This window comes from Euleptes europaea, chromosome 4 (genome assembly GCF_029931775.1).
Source record: "Euleptes europaea isolate rEulEur1 chromosome 4, rEulEur1.hap1, whole genome shotgun sequence".
Classification (NCBI taxonomy): Eukaryota; Metazoa; Chordata; class Lepidosauria; order Squamata; family Sphaerodactylidae; genus Euleptes; species Euleptes europaea.
In genome coordinates, this window is record NC_079315.1 from 18,150,452 (window position 1) to 18,177,031 (window position 26,580).

At 43.5% G+C, this 26,580-nt stretch overlaps 1 protein-coding gene across 1 annotated transcript in view; it reads left to right on the forward strand.

Annotated features, from left to right (window-relative positions):
- PAX5 (paired box 5) overlaps positions 1–21,850 on the forward strand; it is a 262,914-nt gene extending 241,064 nt beyond the window's left edge. The window contains exons 9-10 of the mRNA XM_056848096.1: positions 3,742–3,828; positions 21,704–21,850. Of these exons, the coding sequence (XP_056704074.1) occupies positions 3,742–3,828; positions 21,704–21,780 (164 nt within the window). The 3' untranslated portion in view covers positions 21,781–21,850. The remainder of the gene's footprint in view (positions 1–3,741; positions 3,829–21,703) is intronic.
- The last annotated feature ends 4,730 nt before the right edge of the window (positions 21,851–26,580 follow it).

The window sequence follows — 26,580 nt, forward strand, 5'->3', positions numbered from 1 at the left end:
TAGTACATCAAAATGATGGTACTTTCTTGACATGTTGGCTGTGGCTCCTTTTCTCACTGACTTCTCTGCTACTGGGATAATTTGTAATGCACAGAAACGGTCTCTATTTTTGCATGGTCAATTGTGATGCTCGCTCAAAGCTCTTTTTTAAAATGCGACTTTAAAAATGCCTTTTCATGGTCCCGACACAAAAGGAGAAGTTCCACTCCCCCCACTCGCCTGCTCCTTTGTTCCTGTTTGCATAGCTATTAACATATGCATAGCTAATGCACCTCTGTTGTTTTGCATTGTTCCTTGAGGGGGATTCTTTGCAGCAAACACCAAAGGTCGTGTTAAATGGCCTTTTTAGTAATGCAAAGCAGGTAAGCACCAGCTTCACAGTCACTTCCGGAACAACGGTTCAGTGTGCAAAATTAAAAAAAAAAATGCGGGGCACTTCAGCATGGAACGCGCTGCTAATGACCTTGCAAAAATGGCCACTGAGTTTTCAAAGACCGAGCACGTATTATTAACAGCCAGTTTGGCTCTGCATTGGGCATACTACAATGAAGTGATTTCTACCAAGCACTAGCCCCCACAGTGTTCGTTTAACACCAAGCACTAATACTTACTGCCTGAATAATGGTGAGAGTTGTACCTAAGTCTTGCTGGCAGCAGTCTACCTATCATGGTTAAGCTCATGGCCTTCTTGGGGTGCCAAATGCATCCCTCTGCATCCTCTGTAATGCTGCCTTCCTTCCTGGGTTGCCATATGTCTACCTCTGGGTTGACATATGTCTGTTCTGCAAGTGAGAGTTTAATTGCCTATGTAATTGGTACCCCTTCTCCTGTTTTCCTGAAATTTGATAGGGTTGGTTCCTGGACTGAAGGCAACACTACCTGAAGATTTCATCCCAACTAGATGGAAAAATAAAGAAATTGTGTTCTACCTGCACTTGTATCCCACTGAAATGGGACACACTAATAGGAAAATGAATGAATGCCTAATGAATGAAAAAAATGGAAATAAAACAAAAAAGGGAAAAAATGGCACACCACTAAGTTCAATAGATGAGCTTGCTATCCCTTTTAAGGCTATAACGAATTTAAGGCCGCTGGGAAACACCACCATATACCTATACCCAGGATCATATAATCTATAAGTTTTCATTTTCTTCATAAGAGATATATAAATCATCTGTGGGGACAGCACATAGGGTTGCCAACCACCAGGTATTAGCTGGAGATCTCCTGCTACTACAACTGATCTCCAGCCGATAGAGATCAGTTCACCTGGAGAAAATGGCTGCTTTGGCAATTGGACTCTATGGCATTGAAGTCGCTCCCCTCCCAAACCCCGCCCTCCTCAGGCTCCACCCCAAAAACCTCCCGCCAGTTGCGAAGACGGACCTGGCTACCCTAGCAGCACATGATTCACAGTGCAATCCTAATTAGGTCTTTCCAGAATTGAGCTCAATGGGGCTTTTCCCCAGGAAAGTCTCTTTAGGATTCCATTATTAAAATATTTTGATTTTAGAACATTCTCCAGCAGGCACAGCCACCACCCAATATGATGGTCATATCAATGTAACCACCTGTCTTTGTGCACTTTCAGATTCATTTTATGTGCTATGTCTGTGAGTACAGACCAAGCAGCATATAGAGAGACAGTCTGAGGAGATGCATGTTCAAATTTCTCCTCAGTCGTGAATTTCACTGGGTGAGCTTGGTCCATTCACTTTCTTTTCAGTTTAACCTACCTTATAAGGTTTTTGTGAAGATGAAGTGGAGAAAAGGAGAATCATGTCTGCCACCCTGAGCTCCTTGGAGGAAGGGCAGGATAAAAATGAAAGAGAGAGATTTGGCTGCTGAAATGTTTTCCTGGCCATCGTAATTGTGAAAATGGCTGTGCTCTGCTACTGTGTGAGCCAGCGAAAGCGACTGTGTACATGTGGTGGGACTGTATGGAGGAATCGCCATCAGGAGATGATAGGGTTGCCAACCTCCAGGTACTAGCTGACGATCTCCTGCTATTTCAACTGATCTCCAGGCGATAGACATCAGTTCACCTAGAGAAAATAGCCGCTTTGGCAATTGGACTCTATGGCATTGAAGTCCCTCCCGAAACCCCACCCTCCTCAGGCTCCGCCCCAAAAACCTCCCACCACTGGCGAAGAGGGACCTGGCAACCCTAGGAGATGACGATGGTCTTTTACGCATGGCTGTTTTACTCACCGTTACCCCTCCCACGACTTCGGGTCTTTGTGTTGATTGTGCATGCTATTTCTGACCATCAGAGGTTGCCTCCCTCTCCCCCTGCCTTTCCCCATGTTTTGCCTGTGTTTTCAGAGACTGGTTTTATCTCAAATTTGAAAACGTGGACAAAATGTGGGGAAAGGTAGGGGGAGAGTGAGGCGACCTCTGATGGTCAGAAACATCATGCATAATCAGCACAAAGACCCGAAGTCGTCAGAAGGGTGACGGCGAGTGAAACAGCCATTCATAAAAGACGTGTGTGAACAGCTCCTTAAAACACTCTGTGCTTAATTTGCCATCAATGGAAGTCCTCAGTGTCAGTTCTATGCTTATAATATCTTGTCAGTTTAATTTTTTTTTTAAAAAATGGGAATATCATGAGACTTCCTTTGACTTGACCATGCCTAGAATTACCTTCCAGAAGGTCTACATGATGCCACTTCTCTCGCTCCCTTCAAATCTCTCCTCAAAACAAACTTTTTCTGTGAAGCCTTTGGCATAACCCATTAGTTGCCATTCTGGACCAAAGATAAATATGTAACTGCAATGTCATACTTTTCCCTTTTTTATGCCCACTCTGCCTCCTTCCCTTCTTGTTGTCAAATTGAAGATTGTAAGCCACTTGGGGTGATGCGCAATGAAGGGTCAGCATAAAATATTTACTTTATTTGTTAGATTTATAACCTGCCCTCCCCAGCCAAGGCCAGGCTCAGGGCGGGTAAATATAAATAATAAAATATAAATAATAACATATAAATAAAATAAAAGTAATAACATAATGTTTTCTGACTAGCTACTCTAACAATCCAGAGCCACAGCACCAGTCCAGTGCCAAAAACAAGAGGTAGAAAATCACTGCTATTTTTAAATGACAAATGTATTTTGATCCATAAATTTGTTCCTCATAAGCAGGGATGAGTTGGCCATTAAGGCTGCCAGGGAAAGTCCTGGTGGGCCGATGGCTTAGGGGGGCAGCACCTTGGGCTGCCTGAACCTGGGGTCCAGTCCTTACTGCCAGGGCCACCCTGGCCCATCTCCTTTAAAATGCTATGAAATAAAACTCAATTTAATTTTAATACTAGATTATTTATTGCTTGCTTATAAAATGCACTAAAGCAATCTTCAGTGCATCAGTTAGTTGAAATTCAGGTTAAAAAGTGTGCTATATAGAAGCCACTCTGAGCCTGGTTTTTGGCTTGGGAGGGTGGGGCATAAATAAATGAATAAAATTAATAAATAAAATAATAAAAATCCATTGTCTAACTCGGTCAAAATGGTCCACAATATTACCTTTGGAACATAAGTGTCACATCTTTAAAGTGGTGTACCGGTAGTTATTGTTACTTGAAGAAAGCCACATTTAGACAGATAAATAAAACCAGTTTACTTTATAATTGTACTGTGCCTTTTTTATTTGCAAATATGTCAAGCCATGAGCTAGAATGTAACCTTTAAAAATGCTGTTCCTCTAAATAATTTTGTGTCTTTCTTTTCTCTTTAATTTAGGGAGTGAATTTTCTGGAAGTCCATACAGCCACCCGCAGTATTCAACATACAATGATTCCTGGAGATTTCCCAACCCTGGATTGCTAGGTAAGTTTTCTTTTCCTTATAACTGGAGCATCGTAGTCCAAAAGACAGGAGGGCAACCTCAGGACTGCAGCTGTAACTAGGAAAGATGGGTAAGGTAGGAAATACACATCTGGCATTTGCATTGATACCTTTTCTTTTGGTGCATGGTATCAGTGCAAATGCCAGAACATCTAACCTAATGCCAATGTAGTCAACTTACACCAAAAGAAAAGGTATCAATGCAAATGCCAGAACATCTAACCTAATGCCAATGTAGTCAACTTAGTAAAACAAAAAGAACATATAGCTTAATTTAAGCATTTTAATCAAAACTAAAACCAAGAAAATAATAAAAGAGGACTGAGGTAGGACATATATATATCCAATAGCCAAGGGCTGGCACCTGTATGGATAAATTTTTTTGCATAACAGGGCCAGTCATTACTACAATTTTTCAACCTTCCCTGGGAGATCTGAAGAAGCTAAAGTTTCTCTTCTCTTAGCAGACTCCTCTCAGGAGATAACCACACAAGTAGCCAAATTTTGCCTTTGGTCTTGTGGAATCCGCAAATGGTGGACTGAAAATCTAACCCCATAGATGATCTTTCTTCCTCCTATTCAAATCATCTCTCCCAGAACCATTAAGATTCTTACTATTTTAAACTAACTTTTAATTTTTTATCCAGAGTTGATCTTGTATAGAAATAAATTTGATTTGATAATACAATTTGTGTGTGTGTTAAGTGCCGTCAAGTCACTTCCGACTCATGGCGACCCTATGAATGAAAGTCCTCCAAAATGTAGGGTTCTTCAAACCTGCCATGTTTCCAGAAAAAAATGATTTTGTTAACAATAAAATAATATAGAGGTAACCTCCACCCCACAAAAATCCATTAGGAGTGATGTCTGTGCATGCTCAGATGTTGCAAAAAGACTCCCTAGAGTTCAGGAGGCACAGCGGGTTGCCTTTGAAACCCAAAACAGTGCCTGATATTGTGGTTGGGGCCACCACAACGAAAAAGAGGAGGAGGAGAAGGTGAGGGGGGAAGGAAGCGGAGCCAAAGTTGGTTGTTGGTGGTGGTGGTAGAGGAGAAAGGAGCCTGGGGAGAGAGGGAAAGCAGAACTGAAAGGGGAAGAACCCTATCATTCCCTCTAATACCAAAATGGGTAGCCACCTGCCTTTCACTACTGCAACAAAATGAGGCCACCCACAAACCAGTGGAATAGGGTTGCCAACCTCCAGGTACTAGCTGGAGATCTCCTGCTAGTACAACTGATCTCCAGCCGATAGAGATCAGTTCTCCTGGAGAAAATGGCCGCTTTGGCAATTGGACTCTATGGCATTGAAGCCCCTCCCCAAACCTCACCCTCCTCAGGTTCTGCCCCCAAAACCTACTGCTGGTGGCGAAGAGGGACCTGGCAGCCCTATCCCAATGGGACCACAGGCATAGGCCTTCATTCTTGCTTGTCAAGAGCTTGAGTGGAAACAAGGGGTTTGCTTCTTGCTTGCATTCAGCCTACAACCTAACTGTGGCAGGGAAATAGCCCTATAGCACTGAGATTAAGCACTAGGTGTGGAACAAGTTGAAAATGTGCTGCGTTTTGTTTCAGGCCCTCCATTGTTCTAACCTTAGCTAGAACATTGAAGATACTGATGCAAATGCAGTACAGAGCATAAAAGTATTGCAGAGCATTTGCCATTATGTTTGATGCCCCAATGTTGCTTCCAGGAAGTTCTTTTTTATAGCTCTTGGTACTGCCTTGTGCATGGTGATCAACTATATTGCTGCATTAACAGGGTTGCCAACCTCCAGGTACTAGCTGGAGATCTGCTATTACAGCAGATCTCCAGCCGATAGAGATCAGTTCACCTGGAGAAAATGGCCGCTTTGGCCATTGGACTCTATGGCATTGAAGTCCTTCCCCTCCCCAAACCCTGCCCTCATCAGGCTCCGCCCAAAAAACCTCCCGCCAGTTGCAAAGAGGGACCTGGCAACCCTATGCATTAAACTGGATTGGGACTGTAAGGCACCCTCAGCCCATTACATGTTTAAATTCTTTCTAATTCCAGTGGGATTTAAGTGAGCACGTTTAGGATTGCAGTGTTAGTATGCTATAATTCTGTAGGACTGAAGACAGATGATAGTTTTTTTGCAGAGTTGCTAGGAATTTGGCCGAGGGGTATGTGCTCATGATGTGTTCATCCATCCAGTTTTCATCTGATACCACAATACCAATAAAATAAAATAAAATAAAATAGTGAAACATTGCAAAATCTGTTTGAATAAAAGTGACAGAGGCACAGAAGAAATGTGACCTGTAAGAAAGCAAAGCATTTCTCAACCCCCTGGAAATTATCTGCTGTCTACAGAATTTGCTATTTGTTAGGCTCATTATTTTGCTTTCAGATTTCCTACTATCGAAGAATAGTGGGGGGTCGGTGGGTTGGGAGTAGGGGAGAAGCAGACAGTTTGCTGTAACTATTGATATATTTCTCCATGTCGTATCCTGTAAATATTCTCATCACATATTTGTTAGCATTCATGATGCTATTAAAGAAGCCAGTTTAGAACTTATACTTTTAAACCAAGTGTTGTTGTTCTAGGTTCTCCCTTCCCCAGTGTCCTGCCTGTTTCATTTTGATTTTTTTATACACAAAGCCTTGCTTGGCATAATGTCAGTATAACACAACCCCTGAAAATTATTTGCTGTCTCCATGTTTTGCTATATGTTAGGCATCATGTTCCAGCAATATATACTTTTATAGTAAGGTAGAATCCCATTGGTTCTGGAAGTCTCTTTGCAGGCTCTTCATGCATCAAATCCCAGGGTAGTAACATCCCCCCTCCCACTTTAAAAAGGAGGAAAAGCAGCATCCATTTTATGCCACTGTCAAAATCTGGCCCAACCTGACCTTACATGTGTGTAGCACATGGTGATTAGAATTCTCCTGCATAATCTATGTGGATGAGGTAAGTAAAATACCAATTAATTGTCACCTCTTTAGTAGAGAGATATTGTGCCTTAGAGACTTTCAGATTTATGGATGGGAAGGTTGTTATGAGCGACCTCTAGCAGAGGAATAATTTTGAATTTTTGTCATTTAAGAAAAAAAAATCAGTTTTTTTGTTTTAAGTAATTGAGTCCCTAAGTAATTGAGCCACCTAAGCTTTTTACCCATCACATTTCTTGCTCTTAAACTAATCCTTTGGGAGCAACTGATGGTTCTAGTGTCCAGTGTCACACCGATTTTTTGATGGTACAAAATGGCCATTTACTATGGCTTCCATTCTGTTGTTCCCAGCCAAAATCAAGAATGGTTTTCTAGTTCCACTCTGCTTAATCTCAGCTGCTGCTACGCATATTTATTATTATCTGGTGCATTTTTTTCCCAACCTTCCTCCAAGGAGCTCAAAGTAGCAGACATGATTGTTTTCTCCTCCGTTTTATCCTCACAACAGTCCTGCGAGGTATGTTGGGCTGAGAGTGCACAACTGGCCCAGGGTCACCCAGCAAACTTCCAGGACAGGTACAGACTTGAACATGGACACCCCCCCACCATCCTAGTCTAACCACTATGAATGGCTGCCCTTCAATTCTACATAATTCATAGCCCCAAATAGAGCAGATGGCAGTATCAGATCAATCCATGCAGGTGTGAAAGACCATTCCTAGCTTCCAATGTGTTTTTTCACACATGTATGAACATCGCTTGATTTCTTATCCCTTAATTAAATATCACGATGAATGATGGCCTTGTCCACACACGCAGCTAGGGTTGCCAGGTCCCTCTTCGCCACTGGCGGGAGATTTTTTGGGTGGAGCCTGAGGAGGGTGGGGTTTGAGGAGGGTAGGGACTTCAATGCCATAAGTCCAGTTGCCAAAGCGGCTATTTTCTCCAGGTGAATTGATCTCTATCAGCTGGAGATCAGTTGTAATAGCAGGAGATCTCCAGCTAACACCTGGAGGTTGGCAACCCTACACCAGCCAAGGTGGTAGAATGCACTGTGCCACTTCAAACTATAAGGAGGGGGTGTATTCTAAAAATGTAAAAGGCAAGTTTAAAATTTAAAATGTAAAATATCCATGCAAGTTTAAAGCTAGCCCATCAGGGCAAAAAGAGGTTCACTGCAGTTCTAGTTATCTATTTGCAGGAATATTTTTTGCCAATGTAAGACAATACACTACAGTTAAAGAAAAGTTTTTTTTAAAAAACCTAAGAGAACATTAACAATGTTTTCTGCCACTGCAGTCTGAAGTCGTGTAGCACATTCAGGAACCCGAAGGCGCTACTGTCTAATTCCCACCACATTATGTTGCATATGTAGACCAAGCTTGAATGTGTGAAATGAATGCCACTGATGAGCATTATCAGTCACATAACCCTTTTATCACTTGATGAATTAGTCATCAAGCGATGCAAGTGTGAACCAACCCTTAGGAGTGCACTCCCATTTGCCAGATGGATTTGTCTATATAATCCCCATTATAATGGGGGCAGTACCAGTGCAATCCTGTGCATAGGACTGCAGTGTAGGGTTCACATCTAAGCCATATGAAAAAAAATTACTCCCACTCACTCCTTCCCCATTCATTTTCAGTCTTCAGTTTCCTCCTTCACACACACAGTTGTGCCTACAGGAGAGCCACTTCCACATGGCTGCAGCATGAGTGTGAATATTACACCTATGTTGGTGGAGCAGACAGCATAAACCTTTCCCTCCGAATTCCAGCCTTTCTCCTGATGGGGTACCAATTGGGTGGGACCGACTCAGGTAATTGGTTCAACAAACATAGCTATCGCATTCCCAAAAATGCCACAGACTTTTATCCTTACAACAACAACCCCAGGAAGTAGATCAGGCTGAGAAAGAGAAAGACTGGCTCAAGTTCACCTTGTAAGCTTCCATGATAGAGTGGGGATTCGAACCCAACACTTTAATAAAAAGAGAGAGAGAGAGAGAGAGAGAGAGAGAGAGAGAGAGAGAGAGAGAGAGAGGTAACCTTGGCCTCAGTCCCCAAAAGATTACTGTTTAAACCAGGGGTGGAGAACCTTTTTTCCGCCAAGGGCCATTTGGATGTTTATAACATCATTCGCAGGCCATAAAAAATTATCAACTTAAAAATTAGCCAACCAAGCCCCAAGCAGGCAGCAGGGGGCGTATCGCCAGTCTAAGATCCTTCTGAGCTAAAGACGCACGAAGGGCAAGACCAAATGATTTCGCGGGCCTTAAACAGCCCCCGGTCCTGACGTTCCTCACCCCTGGTTTAAACTTTGAGTAGTTAATTTTAATTTATATTGCTTTTTTCCAATGAGGTTGTAAAATGAGGAAGATATAATCATTACTGAATAAAACAAAAATAGGGTGAACAAAAACCATACCAACCACTTAAAAAAAAAATGAAAACCAAATAATTACATTAAATCAATTAATTTTTTTCGCGTGGAACATTTAATTTAAAAGATTTTTTCCCAACATTAAAGAAATCTTTTTAGGGCAAGTACTTTATTCATATTTCCCGATTTTATACAGCTTCTTTTCTTATGGGCATAGCCCTGTCACTAATGCATGAGATAGTTGATCTCTGCTATTGTGCACACATTTGTTTCCCCCCCCCCCCGGAGTATTTATTCCATAGCACAGAGATGTCTTGATGCATCTCTCTGTGTTCCAACAACTTTTCTAACTGGCGTGATGGATGCCAGTAGCATTGTTTAGCCCGCAGTCTGTCCTGCGCTCCATGCAGGAGGGCTACAGTAACAGCAAAAACAGACCAAACTTATAGCTATACATCTAGACTTCTGGAATTGCATTTGCATACTTTACGATTTGGAATTTAATCCGATAAGCACGCCATTTATAAGGACATCTAAAGGCAGCACAAACTATGTTTAGCCATGTCAGTTAGGTTAGCATTATGGTATTTTTGTTCTACGGTATATGAGTGCCTTCCTGTGGCTTTGTAAATGACTTGACTGGCATCTGTCATGCATCATGATTTTACAGGCTTACACATTTTAGATTCCAATAAGAAGAGTCTTAGTTGTGTTGTTGCTGCAGCTAAAAAAAGAGTTTGCTCTTCCCTTTGATTGAAGCAATGATTGCCTTCTGTTTCAAACTGAGACATGTTGAAATTAGCCTTAAAATTATTCCCTCGGCTTTTACTGAGGTTATACATGCAGCTTCATCTTCTGGTTGTTCCTGTGTTTAGCTTCCAGTTCTTTTGTATCATCTGTGTTAAGTCCGCGTGGGAAGGATTCACAAGATCAGAGACGTTCAACAACACAGCCTTTATTTGATTTTAGCACAGAACTGGTTAACACAATGAGCAACCCCTGTTTATATGCCCCCTTGGCCACCTGTGGCCACTCTCCCCTTGGTCCTTGTTAGGGGGACATAACCTCCAGGTGACCAATGGTATATGTTGGCTTAGAGCCAATAGGGTCCGTTTGCTTGACCAATAGGGTGAGCAGGGTTTAGGATCCTTCGTGCAGAACTCAAGCTCCTAAGTCTCCCTTGCTTACTCCCAACTATATACATACACAACAATCTGGATCATAACTCCTCCCAAGTGTGGAGTTGGATCTAGTCTAAATTCCCCATCAGCAGAACGGGACTTTCCTGCTCTCCCTTCCACTGCAGCCTACTTGTTACCGGAACTGGACCCAGAGAGGGGGGATTAGTTGTTAAAGGGTCTCCAGAAGGGTAAGCAAGGGATCGTTTGTCTACACGCAGGGAGATTTTATTCTAGAGCAATATTCCTAAAGGAAAAGGGACAGAGACCAACTGATTCAGTGAAAGATTTATTTTACTAACAATCAAACACACACCACTAGGCGTAAACAAAAACAACAAACCCTTAAGACCATGAATAAACTACCCTTTCCCTCCCAATACACACTCACACAAACTTTACGGGGATGGGGTAAGGAAGAGAGAAGAGACAAGGAGAGGGAAGGGAGGACATTCGAATCAGCACTACTACCTGATCCAAGGGGGATAAGAAGCAGGGGATTGTGGGAGTCCATGCAGCAGATGTCCAAGGCAACAGGGTGTCGAGAAGAGGGACCTGCAAAGCGGTTGCAGCAGTATCTAGGTAGTGGGAAGACCTGACACACTTTCCACCAACTTGGGATGGTCTTTTTATGGGGAAGGGTCCCATAGCTTGACCTGAGACCCCACTTTCTCAGGGTCAGGATTGGTCTGAGATATGAAGTTTGACTGGGCAGTTTGAAGGTAACTGCTGTCAAAATCTGGCGGCAAGTTTAGGAGGAAAATACCTGACATTCCAAGGTGGGATGATCGTTGGATGGTTTTAGCATATTGATAAAGGATGGGGAGTGAATAATGGGTTTGATGGCTCATCCTGGGTGGATAGGATGATAGGCTGGCTTTATCAATGGTTGGATTGGATTACCGATTGCCCAACTGTCTATGGCTGGGAATGGTTCATATTGCCTTGATGAATTATCACTCGGAGCAAGGGATAGCCACACCTTGTAGCTGGGGGAAGGTGAGTGCTTTATGCATTCCCGTGACACCCTGCCTCCATGACAGAATTAACCTTAGTCATGGCAGACTAGGCATACTTTTGGGACTCATTTTCGGGATCCCCACTGGGCTTAGGCTTTAAAGGGGGGTGCCCTTCATAACAACTAAGAAGAGATTGGGGTTCACATATAAAAGGTCTCAGCAGGAAGAGAGGACAAGGGCCTCACACACAGAGTCCCACAAAATGCTGCTCCTGAGATGGGGGATCCTGAAGAAAGACATGAGGAGGGAGGAATCTGAAGTAGGAAAAGGAATTCAGCAGAAATTGTGGAGAGTTCAGTCTTAGGGTTGCCAGGTCCCTCATTGCCACTGGCAGGAGGTTTTTGGGGTGGAGCCATACAGTCCGATTGTCAATGCAGCCATTTTCTTTAGGGGAACTGATCTCTATCAGCTGGAGATCAGTTGTAATCGCAGGAGATCTCCAACTAGTACCCGGAGGTTGGCAACCCTATCCAGTCTGGATCTAACCCAAGGGCTTAATTGAGATTTTGTATTTGATGGCAGCTTGGCACGTTCCTGGAACTGTAGAAACAATAACTAGGGCTTCATGTACCTCCAGTTGGTAGTTTGAGGGTTTTCTTGCGACTGGGGAATCTAGGACACTGCTGAACATCCTGGGAATCTTTGAGACAACTGTGTAGAAGTGTTGAAAACAGTAATGGCTGTCATCGTTTCTATAAATTCACGCGCACACACCCCCAAGAGGTTTTGCCACTGAAACCAGGCAAACTTGCATGTTTAAAGCCTACTTAATACAAACGCACTAAAAGTGGATAATAGCAACCCGGTCTAATGAAGAAAAATGATTCAATTTCATGCTGGTTTGTTGTAATAACTTCTTTACCATTTTCACTCATTACTTTCAACTTGACGTTGATCAGGGCAGATCTTGTTTGATGCCCTGTTCCCTCTTCTGAACTGATGTGATTTGTGTACATTGTGATATCTAAGTGAGCCTGACAGGACTCCCTTTTGGATATAGCTTGGCGTGTGTGTGTGTGTGTGTATCTATATAGCTGTTGTTACTGAGGACAAGGGTCACGAGATCGTCAATATTGGCATGGCTTCATATGAGGTGAAAGGGTTTGGAACCAGTCAATTGGGATTAGGATCAGGACTTCTGTGGGTTTCTGTAAAAGGATTAGAGAACAAGTATGAGCCAGAAATGATTGTGTCAAGAAATAAATTGATGATAATATGAATTAGAAAGTGGGGGAAAAAATGACAGAAGAATGGATAAGTTTATTCTGGAGGAGAACATAATGACAGGAGGGGGAAGAGTGAATGTTTTGCAATGGAATGTTTTCATTTTTCACTTTAAATACAAGCCTTTTTGATTTCACCACTGAAAAGTGAATTGGGGTGGGGGAGTCCAACCTAGAAGATATAAAGAATGCTGCCGGGGAGCTATAAAAAAAGGGGGGCTTTAATAGTCAAATGGAGTTGAAAACATCAAGCTGTAAAAAAAGGAATGGAAGGTCAAATTTAGAGAATAAGGGAAACCGTTGGCTGATTCAAAAGAGCTTAATTATTTCTGCCGAAGTGTTTTCTTTAAAATACTAGCTTGCTTTGGTTCTGTTGTTGTTTTTGATATAGCTATGGCTTTGATCTTTTCACTGTTTACTGGCTTTGGTTTCTGAAAGGTTTTGGCCTTGACCTGCTTGTATGCCTCAGTATAATTTGCTGAAATACTGCTGCTTGTGGAATCTGAGAAAGACCGACCCTGCATGTAATGCTCTGGAGTATTGTGTTCAGTTTTGGGCACTGCAATTTAAGAAAGATGTAGACAAGCTGGAAAGTGTCCAGAGGTGGGCAACAAAGATGGAGAGGGGTCTGGAGACCAAGTCCTATGAGGAAAGGCTGAAGGAGCTGGGGATGTTTAGCCTGCAGAGGAGAAGACTGAGAGGGGATATGATAACCATCTTCAAGTACTTGAAGGGCTGTCATATAGAGGATGGTGCCGAGATGTTTTCTGTTGCCCCAGAAGGTCGGACCAGAACCAATGGGTTGAAATTAAATCATGTTCCGTCTAGACATTAGGAAGAATTTTTTTTAACAGAGTGGTTCCTCAGTGGAACAGGCTTCCTCAGGAGGTGGTAAGCTCTCCTTTCCGGGAGGTTTTTAAGAAGAGGTTAGATGGCCATCTGTCACCAATGCTGATTCTATGACCTTAGGCATATGATGAGAGGGAGGGCATCTTGGCCATCTTCTGGGCATGGAGTAGGGGTCATTGGGGGTGTGGTAGTTGTGAATTTCCTGCATTGTTGGACTAGATGACCCTGGTGATCCCATCCAACTCTATGATTGTATGCAAAATTTCCAGTAATGTGAAATTGTGGGGGAAAAATGTTTACCCATTTTTAAAGAGGGGGGGGGAATCACAAATTTGTGGGGAGGAAACTGAAATATGTACAATACTTATATTTCTGTCAAGCTTTTTAGTGATTAACAGCATAATATGTGCATCATTTATAACTTAGCATGTAAAATTGTACAACTGGGGATTTTTAGGGAATTTAAAAGTATAACTGTTATAAGTTAGACTGCGGACTCTGTCGTGTTTTCTCTGCAAGGGCAAGAACTATGGATATGCAGTTTGCCCTTGGTCGTGCTATGGCACCTCGCACCTTCATGACGTGCTTATCTGTGGGAATTACACACATGGCCCTGCAGGGATGTATCATTTTCCATACCTAGACGACGGGTCAATAGTCGGTTACTCAGAGCCTGCCTTTGCTAGTCAGGCGGAAGTTCTTATTTTCCGTCCTAACCGACCTGGTCTCCTGGTCAACTATAAAAGTCTCCATTGACCTCTTCTAAGGTCATAGATTCATGGTATCCACCTGCACTTGGCTATAGCTAGAGCTTACCTTCCAATACAGGAAATTCGCTCCATTTGACAGTTAGTTAACCTGTTCTAGGAAAGGTTCCAAACGACCACTAAAAATTCATTACTTGAGGCTCATGGCTTTCTCCACTGCAGTTGTTGCCCTTGCTCGTCTGTGGATGCTCCCCCTGCACACTCGTTTTTCTGACAGCATTCCAGCTGAACATTGACCCTCAATACTAAAAGCTGTCTATCTCTACATCGATTTTTGCCTTCTTGGACTGGTGGCCCTCTTGGCCGGTGTTGCCTTTCAAACACCTGCTCCACAAGCTCATCGTTCCTGACGCCTCCTTATCGGGATGGAGAGCTCATTGTACGGCTCTTAAGGCCCATGGTGTATGGCCTGCTCAAGAGTCTACCCTGCACATTAACTTTCTTGAGCCTTATTCTATTAGGCTTGGTCTCTGTTCCCTTACAGGGGTCCTCGAGGATTGACGTGTTCAGGTCACAATGGACAGCACCTCCCAGCACAAACAGGGTGGCACAAGGTCCATTTGCTGTGCACAGAAGCCATTGCAGTCTGGGCCTGGCCATAACACATGGCTCCACTGTCACTGCCATTCACAGGCACGAGATACGTTCTCGTAGACTTCGTTATCACCCTGACAATTGTCACAAGCTCACTATAGACTCACGTTGTCTCCATTATCTCGTTCTAATCTGGGGCATCCCGCAAATGTATCTCTTGTGACTCAGCACAATTCAGTGTTTCCTCATGGTGCTCCAGAGCGGGGGTGAGCCTACGCTCCATGGGGGATGCTTTCCAAATACTTGGTCGCCCCCCTTCCCCTTGCTGACCAAGGTTCTGGTCAAGATCTGGTCGGAAAGGACAAGTGGCGTCCTGGTAGCACCGTCTGGCCCAGGAGATCCCAGTCCACGATTCTAATGCCCCTGACTCAAGGGAGTACTGTTCCTCCCCAAGATATTTCTCACATTCCTTCCAGAATCAAGCTGGCAGCATGGAGAATTCTATGTAATTTATCGTCAGGGTGACTCAGGTGCTGCTGCACCCTATTAAGTCGTCCACGAGACGTTTTTATTGAGGCCAAGCGGAGACATTTGTCCCTGTGGGCTGCTGACAATGGTTTGTCCAGAGCTGCTTCTTTGCTGTCGTCAATTTTGGCTACCTCGACTACAATTCGGCCCTTCACGCTGAATTGCACTCACAGACTTTTTTTACGGGGACATATCAACCTCTATCCCAGGGTATCTCCACCTGTTCCTCATTGGAGCTTTCCCTTCATGTTGTCCCAACTCATGAAACACCGTTTGAACCTTTGGCCACCAGGGGCCTCTCTTGCTATACCTATGAGACTGTCTGTCTGGTCACAATCATCTTGGCCAGTCATGTAGGGCTGTTGAAAAATAAATTCGGTAGAATTCGGATTCGGCAAAATTCGGCCCGTTTTTATTCGGGCCGTGCCGAAGTCCGAACTCCCCCGCTTCAGATCCCCGAAATTCGGGGGGGGGGAATCCAGAGTTCGGGGGGAAATTATGCCCCCCGCGCGCCTTCAGGGGGATTCCCTGAAGGCGCGCGGGGAGCCCTTTAAACAGATCTTAACCACCACAACAGATCTGGTGGATCTTCTATGCAGTAACACATCCCTCCCTCCTTCCCCGCTGTGGGACCTCTCCGCAATCATGTGGTTATTGGTTCCTTGGCGGAAGGTTGGAGAACTGGAGGGGAGAGTGCTCCCTCCCCCCGGGTCATATGACTGCTGGGCGGGAAGGGGGAGGGGGAGCACTCTCACTTTCGATTTTGCTAGAAGCTGACAAATCGTATCCGTGGCTGGCCTGCGCCTGCGCAGTCCCCCAATGTGTTACTGCATAGAAGATCCACCAGATGAACAACAGTTACAGGTAAGTGAAACTCTGTTATCTCATCAGATCTCAGAAGCTAACCAGGGTCAGCTCTGGCTAGTATGTGGATGGAAGACCTCCAAAGAATACCAGGGTTGTGATGTGGAGCCAGGCAATGGCAAACCACCTCCGAACGTCTCTTGCCTCGAAAACCCTATGGGGTCACCATAAGTCAGCTGTGACGTGGTGGCAAAAAATCAAAACAAAACCCTCACTTACAGTACAGACCTACACAGGGATTTGAAGTTAATTGGGATTTGAAGGGTGTTACTCTGCTTAGGATTGCACTGCTAGTCAGATATCTGCCAGCATATCTTCATACATCTCATGAAGAAGAAGAAGAAGAGTTGGTTTTTATATGCCAACTTTCTCTGCCACTTAAAGGAGAATCAAACCGGCTTACAATCACCTTCCCTCCCCCTCCCCACAAGAGACACCCTGTGAGGTAGGTGAGGCTGAGAGAGCTCTAAGAGAGCTGTGACTAGCCCAAGGTCACCCAGCTGGCTTCGTGTGTAGGAATGGGGAAACCAACCCGGTTCACCAGATTAGCCTCCGCCGCTCATGTGGAGGAGTGGGGAATCAAACCCAGTTCTCCAGATCAGAGTCCACTGCTCCAAACCACCGCTCTTAACCACTACACCATGCTGGCTCTCTAAGTAAGCTTTAGCTCATGTAAGCTTATGCTGTGTTGCGTTTGCTAGTCTTCAAGCTGCGAAAAGACGCTGCTGTTTCTGCTACACCAGCTGAACATGGTGCCCGTTCGGAGTTCCACCGTATTTGCTGTATTGCTTTTTGAGGTTGCAATTCATTTGTGCGGGGGGGATAGGGTTGCCAGGTCCCTCTTGGAAACCGGCGGGAGGTTTCAGGGGCGGAGCCTGAGGAGGGCAGGGTTTGAGGAGGAGAGGGACTTCAATGCCATAGAGTCCAATTGCCAAAGCGGCCATTTTTCTCCAGGTGAACTGTTCTCTATCGGGCTGGAGATCAGTTGTAATAGCAGGAGATCTCCAGCTACTACCTGGAGGTTGGCAACCCTGGGGGGAGGGAACATTCCCAATGAGCATATATCCCTTTATTATATTCTCAAAGAATGCTGGGAAAGGTGTTAGTTATTTACTCTTGCCCCTAGTCTGGCAAGTAAGGCATCTGAGGGGGGGGGGAGTCCTTTCCTATTTTGAAATATGTGCCAATTGGCTTTCTTGAGTATTATACAGAAAGACATCAGTCCTGTTGCATTGGTTTCCCCAGCCTCCTTCCACATCCTCAACTGTTTGAAATATTGGTCCCTTACACATGTCTTGAACTTTGTGACTTCTCCATGATGTCTGTCACTACGGTATTGATTTCTCCCTGTTTCTCCTCCTTTAAAACTGTCAGCAGAGTCCTCTCCGATACAGAAGGTTTTGCTGGTTAACAATTTCCTTGTGTGGAGATTTACAATTCTTTTTGTTTGTTCGGAAATGGCTTTCAAAAGAGTGCAAGTAATTTTTTTTTTAAAGAAAAAAATTAACCGGGATCTATTTTATCTTGCCTAAGGTATTTTAATGTGTACCATCAAGAAATTAATAAAGTGTACCTGAGCTGGCTGTAATGCTGATTTCCTGCTTCTAAGAGACAGTTCATAATGCAGAAGAAACATGGTGCAGCCCTAGAAGGACTGTGAATTTTAGAACACAGCTGGCAGATGGCATGTTCTTCCACAACAAAAGCTCCCTGCATGTGGAAAGTTAGGATGCCAGGGAGAAGGACTCTAGTCAAACTTTCTCAGGGTCAAACAAGACGTTGTTTTTAAAAGAGTCTGTACCTATAGCTTTGGGAATGCCTATTTCAAAATGAGGGACAGCCGGATTTGGCTTGGAACTACAGCATAAGGGGGGTCTCCTTCCTTCCCCTGCACCATTTCCCCGTGCCCCTCCTCCTCTCGTGCCACAAATTGGGCTCTCCCTCATTTTTAAAGCGACATTCCCTGCAACTACTGAGTGGGGAGTGGGGACTCTTTAAAACATGTAATGTCTAGCTTGGCCCTCAGCCAGCATGGTGTAGTGGTTAAGGGTGGTGCTTTGGAGTGGTGGACTGTAATCTGGAGAACTGGGTTTGATTCCCCACTGTTCCACATGAGTGGCAGACGCTAATCTGGTGAACCGGGTTGGTTTCCCCTCTCCTACACATGAAGCCAGCTGGGTGACCTTGGGCTAGTCACAGTTCAGAGAGAAATCTCACAGCCCCACTACCTCACAGGGTGTCTGTTGTGGGGAGGGGAAGGGAAGGTGATTGTAAGCTGGTTTGATTCTTCCTTAAATGGTAAGAGAAAGTGGGCATATAAAAACCAACTCTTCTTCTTCTTCTGCCACTGTTTTCTGCAACAGAAAGTAACTTGAGCACTGTTGATTGGATTGAGTTCCTTGGTTCAACATTCTGCCAGATAGTGCTTTTTCACAGGCCCATCTGCTACTTGTTGGCTTGCCTACAGCCCCGTCAACTCTGGTGGCTATTCAACAAAACTCCTGGAAATTCTGGGCAGGCTTTGCATGAGGTGTTGCCAAACCCTCCAGAAGTCTATACTGTGGTGGTGTTTACTTGGATATTAATCTAGTATGGACTGATGAACTGTTGTGGTCTGGATAAGCTTATACTTCATCTTTATGACTAGCCCAGAACTCAGCCCTGCCAACCCAATTGCTTCTGCAAGAGATATGGTTTCAGATTTTTCTATTTTCTGGTAATTCTGAAGCTAGAGAGCCAACCATTTTATGTGCCTTGGTTTTGCTAAAATTATACAATTCGTAATGAGAACAATATTGCACATCGGTTGTTCCAACGAGGGTTGCCAGGTCCCTCTTCGCCACCAGTGGGAGGTTTTGGGGGTGGAGCCTGAGGAGGGCAGGGTTTGGGGAGGGGAGGGACTTCAGTGCCATAGAGTCCAGTTGCCCAAGCGGCCATTTTCTCCAGGTGGGCTGATCTCTATCGGCTGGAGATCCGTTGTAATCGCAGGAGATCTCCAGCCAGTACCTGGAGATTAGAAAAAAGAAGGCTCTGTGCTGTATAGGGTAGCAAGCAGCAAGAAACAGCACAAAATTTCAATGCAAAAGATATATATTATAAGTGCACAAGGTGTGAAGTGAGTACATAAAAGACACACAATAGACAATTACAATTAACAAACTGACAAGAAAGATCTACTATTATAGGTAAGTACACAATAATTGTTACTAATGGTACTCTTTTCCTTTTTTACGTAGAGTTCCAGGTAAGTACAGTTCTTTCCCAAATGTTTAAGAAGAATACAACAGTGAACAAAACAGCCGGAATATGATGGACGTGTTTTCTAGATCGGTATGCTGATTTGATACCAAGCCCTCCAGGCAGCTGAGAATTATACCCATTATGGTGTTGGTACATATTTATTAATTTCATTGAGAAATTAACCAGCTGATGAAGCCTTGGCGAAACGTGGACACCGATCTAAACACGTCCATCATATTCCGGCTGTTTTGTTCACTGTTGTATTCTTCTTAAACATTTGGGAAAGAACTGTACTTACCTGGCTGGAACTCTATGTAAAAAAGGAAAAGAATACCATTAGTAACAATTATTGTGTTCTTACCTATAATAGTCAATCTTTCTTGTCAGTTTGTTAATTGTAATTGTCTATTGTGTGTCTTTTATGTACTCACTTCACACCTTGTGCTCTTATAATATATATCTTTTGCATTGAAGTTTAGTACCTGGAGATTGGCAACCCTAGTTCCAACACAGTGTTCAGAATAGATTGCCGTAACTGGTAGAGAATGAGAAGACCCAGGTCTTACATTTAAATGCATGTGTGCTTCAGAAGCTGTGCACCTATTCCTCCCGTTGACACCTTTTCCCTGGGTCATATTTGTAACCTCCAAGGTCCACCTTATGAGCAGCTTTCTTGGGAAACATGAGGAGTTGTGGCAAGCTGGGAAGTTCTGGAAGGCACAATGTACACATCCTAGCTTTAAACTCATTCATTGCACCTTCCCGTTATCTCTTTTCATACCCAGAGCTCTTTTCTTCCACCGACTGTGCCTCGTTCCAGCCTGTTTATTGTTCAATTAAATGGGCGGGTAGCAGGCTGGATAGAAATCAATGATATATTTAAAAGTATGATTTAAAATTACATGCATTGATTTTGGGGAGTATTTTTTAATGTGAACTATAGCAAACTTTGAAAAAGCATGGTTGAAATGAAATTAAACTTTAATTAAAACATAAAAAGTAATATTTTAAAGCTGATTTCATATTTATCAGTCATATGCATGACCTAGTTATCAAACACAAGCCCCCAATATGTACTTTCGTTTAAGCATGATCAGTAGTACAAATCAGAAACATGATTTAAATCAGTTATCGTCAACTATTATTTTCTCTTGGTAATTTAACAGTGCAGTCCTAAACAAAGATATACCTTTCCAACTCCTTTGCAGTCAATGGTCTTATAACGGTATAGCTCTGCTTAGGATTGCACTGCCTTAATTTCAGTCAGCTCACCTTTGCTTGGTAAGTACTCAAGCTGGTCTAGGGATGGGCAGCTGATTGATAAACCACTTGATTGCCAGTTTCTGACAGTAAGTGAATTATTATTAGGTGTTTCTGGCGCAACACACCAACTGGCTTACTCTAGACTGAATCACATGAGTTACAATGCCATCCTGAGCAGAGTTACACCATCCTGAGCCCACTGAATTCAAATGATCTTGTGTGTGTAAAGTGCTGTCAAGTCGCAGCTGATATATGGAGACTCCATAGGGTTTTCGAGGCAAGAGATGAACAGAGCTGGTTTGCCATTGCCTGCCTCTGTGGATCAACCCTGGACTTCCTTCGTTGTCTCCCATCCAAGTGCTAACCAGGCTGACCCTGCTTAGCTTCCGAGATCTGATGAGAATGGGCTAGCCTGGGCCATCCAGGTCATGGCCAGTGGACTTTAGGAAGGCCTAACTCTGTTTAGGATGGTGACGTGAATCTTTTAGGTATGTAGGTACATAGATGCCATCTTGTTGCTAGGGGCTAGATAACTCACTGCAGAAGCCATCTAGTAAACATTTCTGCGATCGTGTCTCCGATTCCTTCATTGGCTTGTCTGTACCTTTAACACTTGTCTTGTTTGTAGGCTTCCTAGAGGCACCTGGTTGACCACTGTGTGAACTGACTGCTGGACTTGACTGGCATTGATCTGATCCAGCAGAGCTTTCCTTATGTACTTATTATAATTATATTATATATAATTATATTAGGCACTTTGTAACACAGGCAGGATAGCACTGCTGCAGTCGTCTTGCTTGTGGGCTTCCTAGAGGTACCTGGTTGGCCACTGTGTGAACAGACTGCTGGACTTGACGGGCCTTGGTCTGATCCAGCAGGGCTTTTCTTATGTTCTTATTATAATTACATTATGTGCTGTGGAACACAGGCAGGATAATGCTGCTGCAGTCGTCTTGCTTGTGGGCTTCCTAGAGGTACCTGGTCGGTCACTGTGTGAACAGACTGCTGGACTTGATGGGCCTTGGTCTGATCCAGCAGGGCTTTTCTTATGCACTTTGCGATTCACCCAGGATATTGTGTATTTCTCTTCTAGGCTCTCCGTACTACTACAGCGCTGCTGCCCGAGGAGCAGCACCTCCTGCAGCCGCTGCGGCATACGACCGCCACTGACACAAAGAACCAAGAAGCACTTATGAAACATATCATGCCGGATGATACCACTGGAACCACCTAGAATGCAACCACAGAAATCAGACTGCAGGGAAGGACAAGGGAAACCCAAGCAATGGCTGGAAGGTTAATCTTTCAGCTAGGTGAACTGGTTATTACTTATGGTTTTTAATCAATGACATTCTAGTGACCTTAACTGACTCTCCCGTGAAAAAAAAGCAAAACAAACAAAACAATCATAGCTTTGCTGGCGTTCCATGTGGGTCGCCAGATATATTTGCCATTGTGTTACACCCAGCCATCTTGCTTCCGGACGAACTAGTTGCCTCTGGTTCTCCTAGCAACATCCGGGGGACAGGGACAGTTTTAATGTCAAGCAGTCCTCCGCAGGATGTATCTTTAGTGTGCATTGTTAACAGGATTTTGTGATCTAACATGGGACCGTCTGAGTTTGGGGGGTTTATTTTGGGAGGCATTCCGTAAAAACAAACAAACAAAAGACAGTCTGCCCAAATGACAAAAACGCCAATGTAAATACCTTGCTTCTTTTGTGTTATTATGGAGAGGTTCAGCCTAAAACATCAACATGGAACAAACGATGAGTTCTAAACACCCTCGAAAAAAATGCGTTTTGAAAATGGTGCACTGACTCCTAGATTCAGTAAGCTTTAAACCTGCTCTGAATCAGGTTAACATTCATTGTGGGTCTTACTGGGGTTGTTTCTATATACATGATCTGATCTGATGGTCATGGGGACACCTTTGCTCCCTATGCCACATCAAACATGCAAGCCAATGACAGACTTGGACAGTTAGTGATATTTTAAGTGATAAATATTATTTTATGCTTATTTATAATCATAATTAGCACTGTTACACACTCTCTGGCTTTAATTTCAACTAAATATCAAAGAAGAAATTCCAAATAACCGAAGCCTTACATACATCAGAATGAATTCGATGTAAAAATTCAAGTATTTCGGTATCTCCATGTGTGATACTTTTCCAAACTGTTTTCTCGAACAGAACCTCGGGACCATGATGCAAGCCACAAAATGTTATTCTGGTTTCTAAAAGCAAGCTGTTTGGGAAGTGATGCAGTTTGAGATGCTCCTATATCTAAGATAAGACATTTACTTCTAAAACAATATGGGCCACAGTGTATTTCCCCGAACTCGAGCAAACTTAATTTCACCAAGGATAAATTTACCCATTGCATAAATTTTCATCCTCGCAAACTAAAAGAGGATGGATAGCCTGAAGTAACATTTTACTTAGTGTTATATCCACCCCCATGCATATGGAACAAACTTTACAAATTACAGGATATAACAGTGATCAGTCAATCAGTTATGATGCCATTAACCTTCCCTGAATCAAAGATGAGTTCATTTTATCCATTATTTTTTGTTAAGTCATATGAACAGCGATGGTTTGTCTGACAAAGGGGGGGGGGAGAGAGAGAGAGAGAGAGAGAGAGAGAGAGAGAGAGAGAGAGAGAGAGAGAGAGAGAGAGAGAGAGAGAGAGAGAGAGAGAGATCCTTGTCTAAACTACCCAGTATGCTAACTATGGGAAGTTTTCTGCTTTCATGTGACATATGTGTTCATTCAGGAAGGACACCAAATATGTTTGGCATATTGATGTGTTAGCTTGCCATCTCAAGAATTCTGTGATTATTTTTTGGGGGCAGGGGCAGTTAGAATGTTTGCATCAAGCTCCTGGGAAAGAGACTTTTAGTACCTTTTGGCCACAGAGTTCTGCTTCCAGACCACCTGAAAGAATGGAGACAATAACGTTGTCTGTATGTCTATGGTTCTTCTTCAAAACAATGGCTTCTACAACTTCTCTTAGTATTAATTCCTGGTATATGGAAACTGTGGAACTCCCAAGTGAAGAGAGTGGGGAAGCACAATGTGACGGAAATGTGTTTTTTAACCCCTTTACACCACACAATGCATATCATTGTTTGCAGTGATTAACACTCATGGCAAGTTCTCTAGCCAGACATAACGTCAGCAGCCAGGAACATGACAAGCTGTCTTGTGTAGATCAGGCCCCTTTCTCATAAGCTGGTGGGTGAAATGGAAGTTGAGTGGTGCTAGTGAAAGTTTCACATGCCTACCCAAAACATATGCCATCCCTAAATGTATCCCCTACATTACATGCAACTGTTGTAGAGCATATGATGTACACATATTTCAATTGTTTAATTTTATGTTAAGAAAGGATTAACGCAGCATGTTTTCATGCTGTTTTTTCTGGCATGGAAAAGACCAACCCATTCCTTTTGGGAATAAACAGCAGCAGCAGCGCAAACCTTACTTAAAAAAAAACAAAAACATAGCGCCAAATTAATTGCTCGGTATTTATTATTATTTATTAATTTTGTACCCCACCCTCAATCGCCAGCCAAAGCCAGGCTCAAGGCAGCTAACAGCATACAGGCCATACAACAATATCTATTAAATAAAATAAAAATCATCATAGGTAAAACCATAAAACCAAACAACTATACATTTCTACACAAGATTAGCAAGTAAATAGCGAATGGCGCTCATGAATATAAGAGCTGCTGCAGCTTTCAAGCAGCCGGGGGCCCCATATGATTGTTGGATGATTTTTGTGAAGGCCTATGGCCACATACAAATAAATTTCTCACCCCATTTGATTGAAATCCACGGTATAAATACAGTAGGGAGAAGGGGCAGGGAGGCCAACTTAGATGGAAGAACCATAGCTGTCCTCAACCATAGGTCTGGTGGAACAACTCCATTTTACAGGTCCTGCGGAATTGTCTAAGACATATGGTAGAAGACATAGTTGTGTTGAACACCCAAAACAACGTTTAGTATTGGTTTACAAGAGGTAGATTGCTTGAAATTGTCAGAAATTTATTTTCTAGCTGCAGTTCGTTGGGCCCTTGTATGTAAGCATCTTTAAATGAGTGGGATTTTCAGAAAAAATATAAAGCCTACCCTCCTAAGGACACTTTCCTGGGAGTAAGCCCCACTGAATAACATGGGGCTTACTTCCAAATAGGCATGTGTAGGATTGCTCGTGGAAGGTACTATTCTTAGCTGTGCAGAGGAGACAGAGCAAAGCCCAGATTCTACCAAACTTTGTTTCACCCCAAATTTGTGGTCCTACTGGAACTGTCTAACCAATCCTCCTTGGGTCAGTCTTTTGAGCATAGGTAAATTTTTATCTTGAATGCATTCACCACAAACACAGACTTTATGCATTAAAGCAGAGTGAAAAGCACTATCACACTGTAACATAAATGTTAATTGCATAGATCAGGCTGAATGAATTTTATTGTAGGATTAGAGGTACCCAATCTTACTTATTTTACACTAAAACTCCCTATTCTTGCTAAATTGGTGAAAAGATTATTATTTGACAGGTACCTATGTCATACCAAATGACCAAAGTGCTCAAAACCTATATAGGCTCCTCTAGAAAGCTGACCTCCCCCATCCCCTGGGCACTACCCTTCATGTCGTAGCTTCTGAAGAGCCAGTTTCATCCATGAACACATGAAGCTGCCTTATATGGAATCAGACCCTAGGCCCATCAAATTCAGTATTGTCTACTCAGACCAGCAGCAGCTCTCCAGGGTCTCAGGCAGGTCTTTCACGTCACCTACTTGCCTGGTCCCTTTAACTGGAGATGCCGGGGATTGAACTTAGGACCTTCTGCAAGCCAAGCAGATACTCTACCATTGAGCTACAGCCCCTCCCCAAGCCACCAAAAAATCCTTACTCATAGAAGTGCTACATGTGGTATTTATTCAAGTTCCCTTTATTCATTGTATTACTCCACCACATGCAAAGGTACATACACCAATGCCCCTCTGGGGCTAGTGGGTATATTTTGAGCAATATCGGGCTATACAAAGGAGAAGAACTTAACCTTTACTGATTCCACACAGTGCCCTATTACAGCTTCCCAGTCTCCTGACTAATACTAGTGGTTCGCAGGAGCCTTGCTTCTGCTTCTCTTATGAAAAAAAAGAAGAAGAGGAGTTGGTTTTTATATGCCAACTTTCTCTACCACTTAAGGGACAATCAAACGGCTTACAATCACCTTCCTTCCTCTCCCCACAACAGACACCCTGTGAGGTAGGTGGGGCTCTAAGAGAACTCTGACTAGCCCGAGGTCACCCAGCTGGCTTCATGTGGAGGGGTGGGCAAACCAACCCGGTTCTCCACATGAGCGTCCGCCGCTCATGTGGAGGAGAGGGGAACCAAACCCGGTTCTCCAGATCAGAGTCCACCACTCCAAACCACCGCTCTTTACCATTGCACCACACTGGCTCTTAAGAATCCACCTCATTGGGTACTGTCCACTAAGTGCTCCAGCCAGCCCATCCTGCAGCACCTCATCATGTTTGTGTGTTCCTCAGTTTGTTTGTGCTCGTGGGTAGACAGGTGAAAATGCTGGAGGGATTGTAATAGCCAGGATAAAAGCCCCCTTTTCCTCCAAGCTGACATACAGTATGCCCTACAGTTTCTAAATCCATTGTTGCCTCATATCCTCTGTGGTTTAACAGTCGGTGTGCCTTGGTGGAGGAAGGAGGGTGGCCAGATGTTTATGTCACCCTTCAGTAGACAGTGACTGATGGTTGAGAATTTCATGAACATCCCGTACAGTTTTTTTCGTTGTGTCCTCTCCCCCATTCTGCTCATGGACATTTTAAGGATACTGATCCAGAACATGTCACTTTTGAGGTGATGTCAGACATTTCAGTGCCCCGCTCATTTTATAAGTTCTCTCAGAGCCCGTTCAGACAATCATAA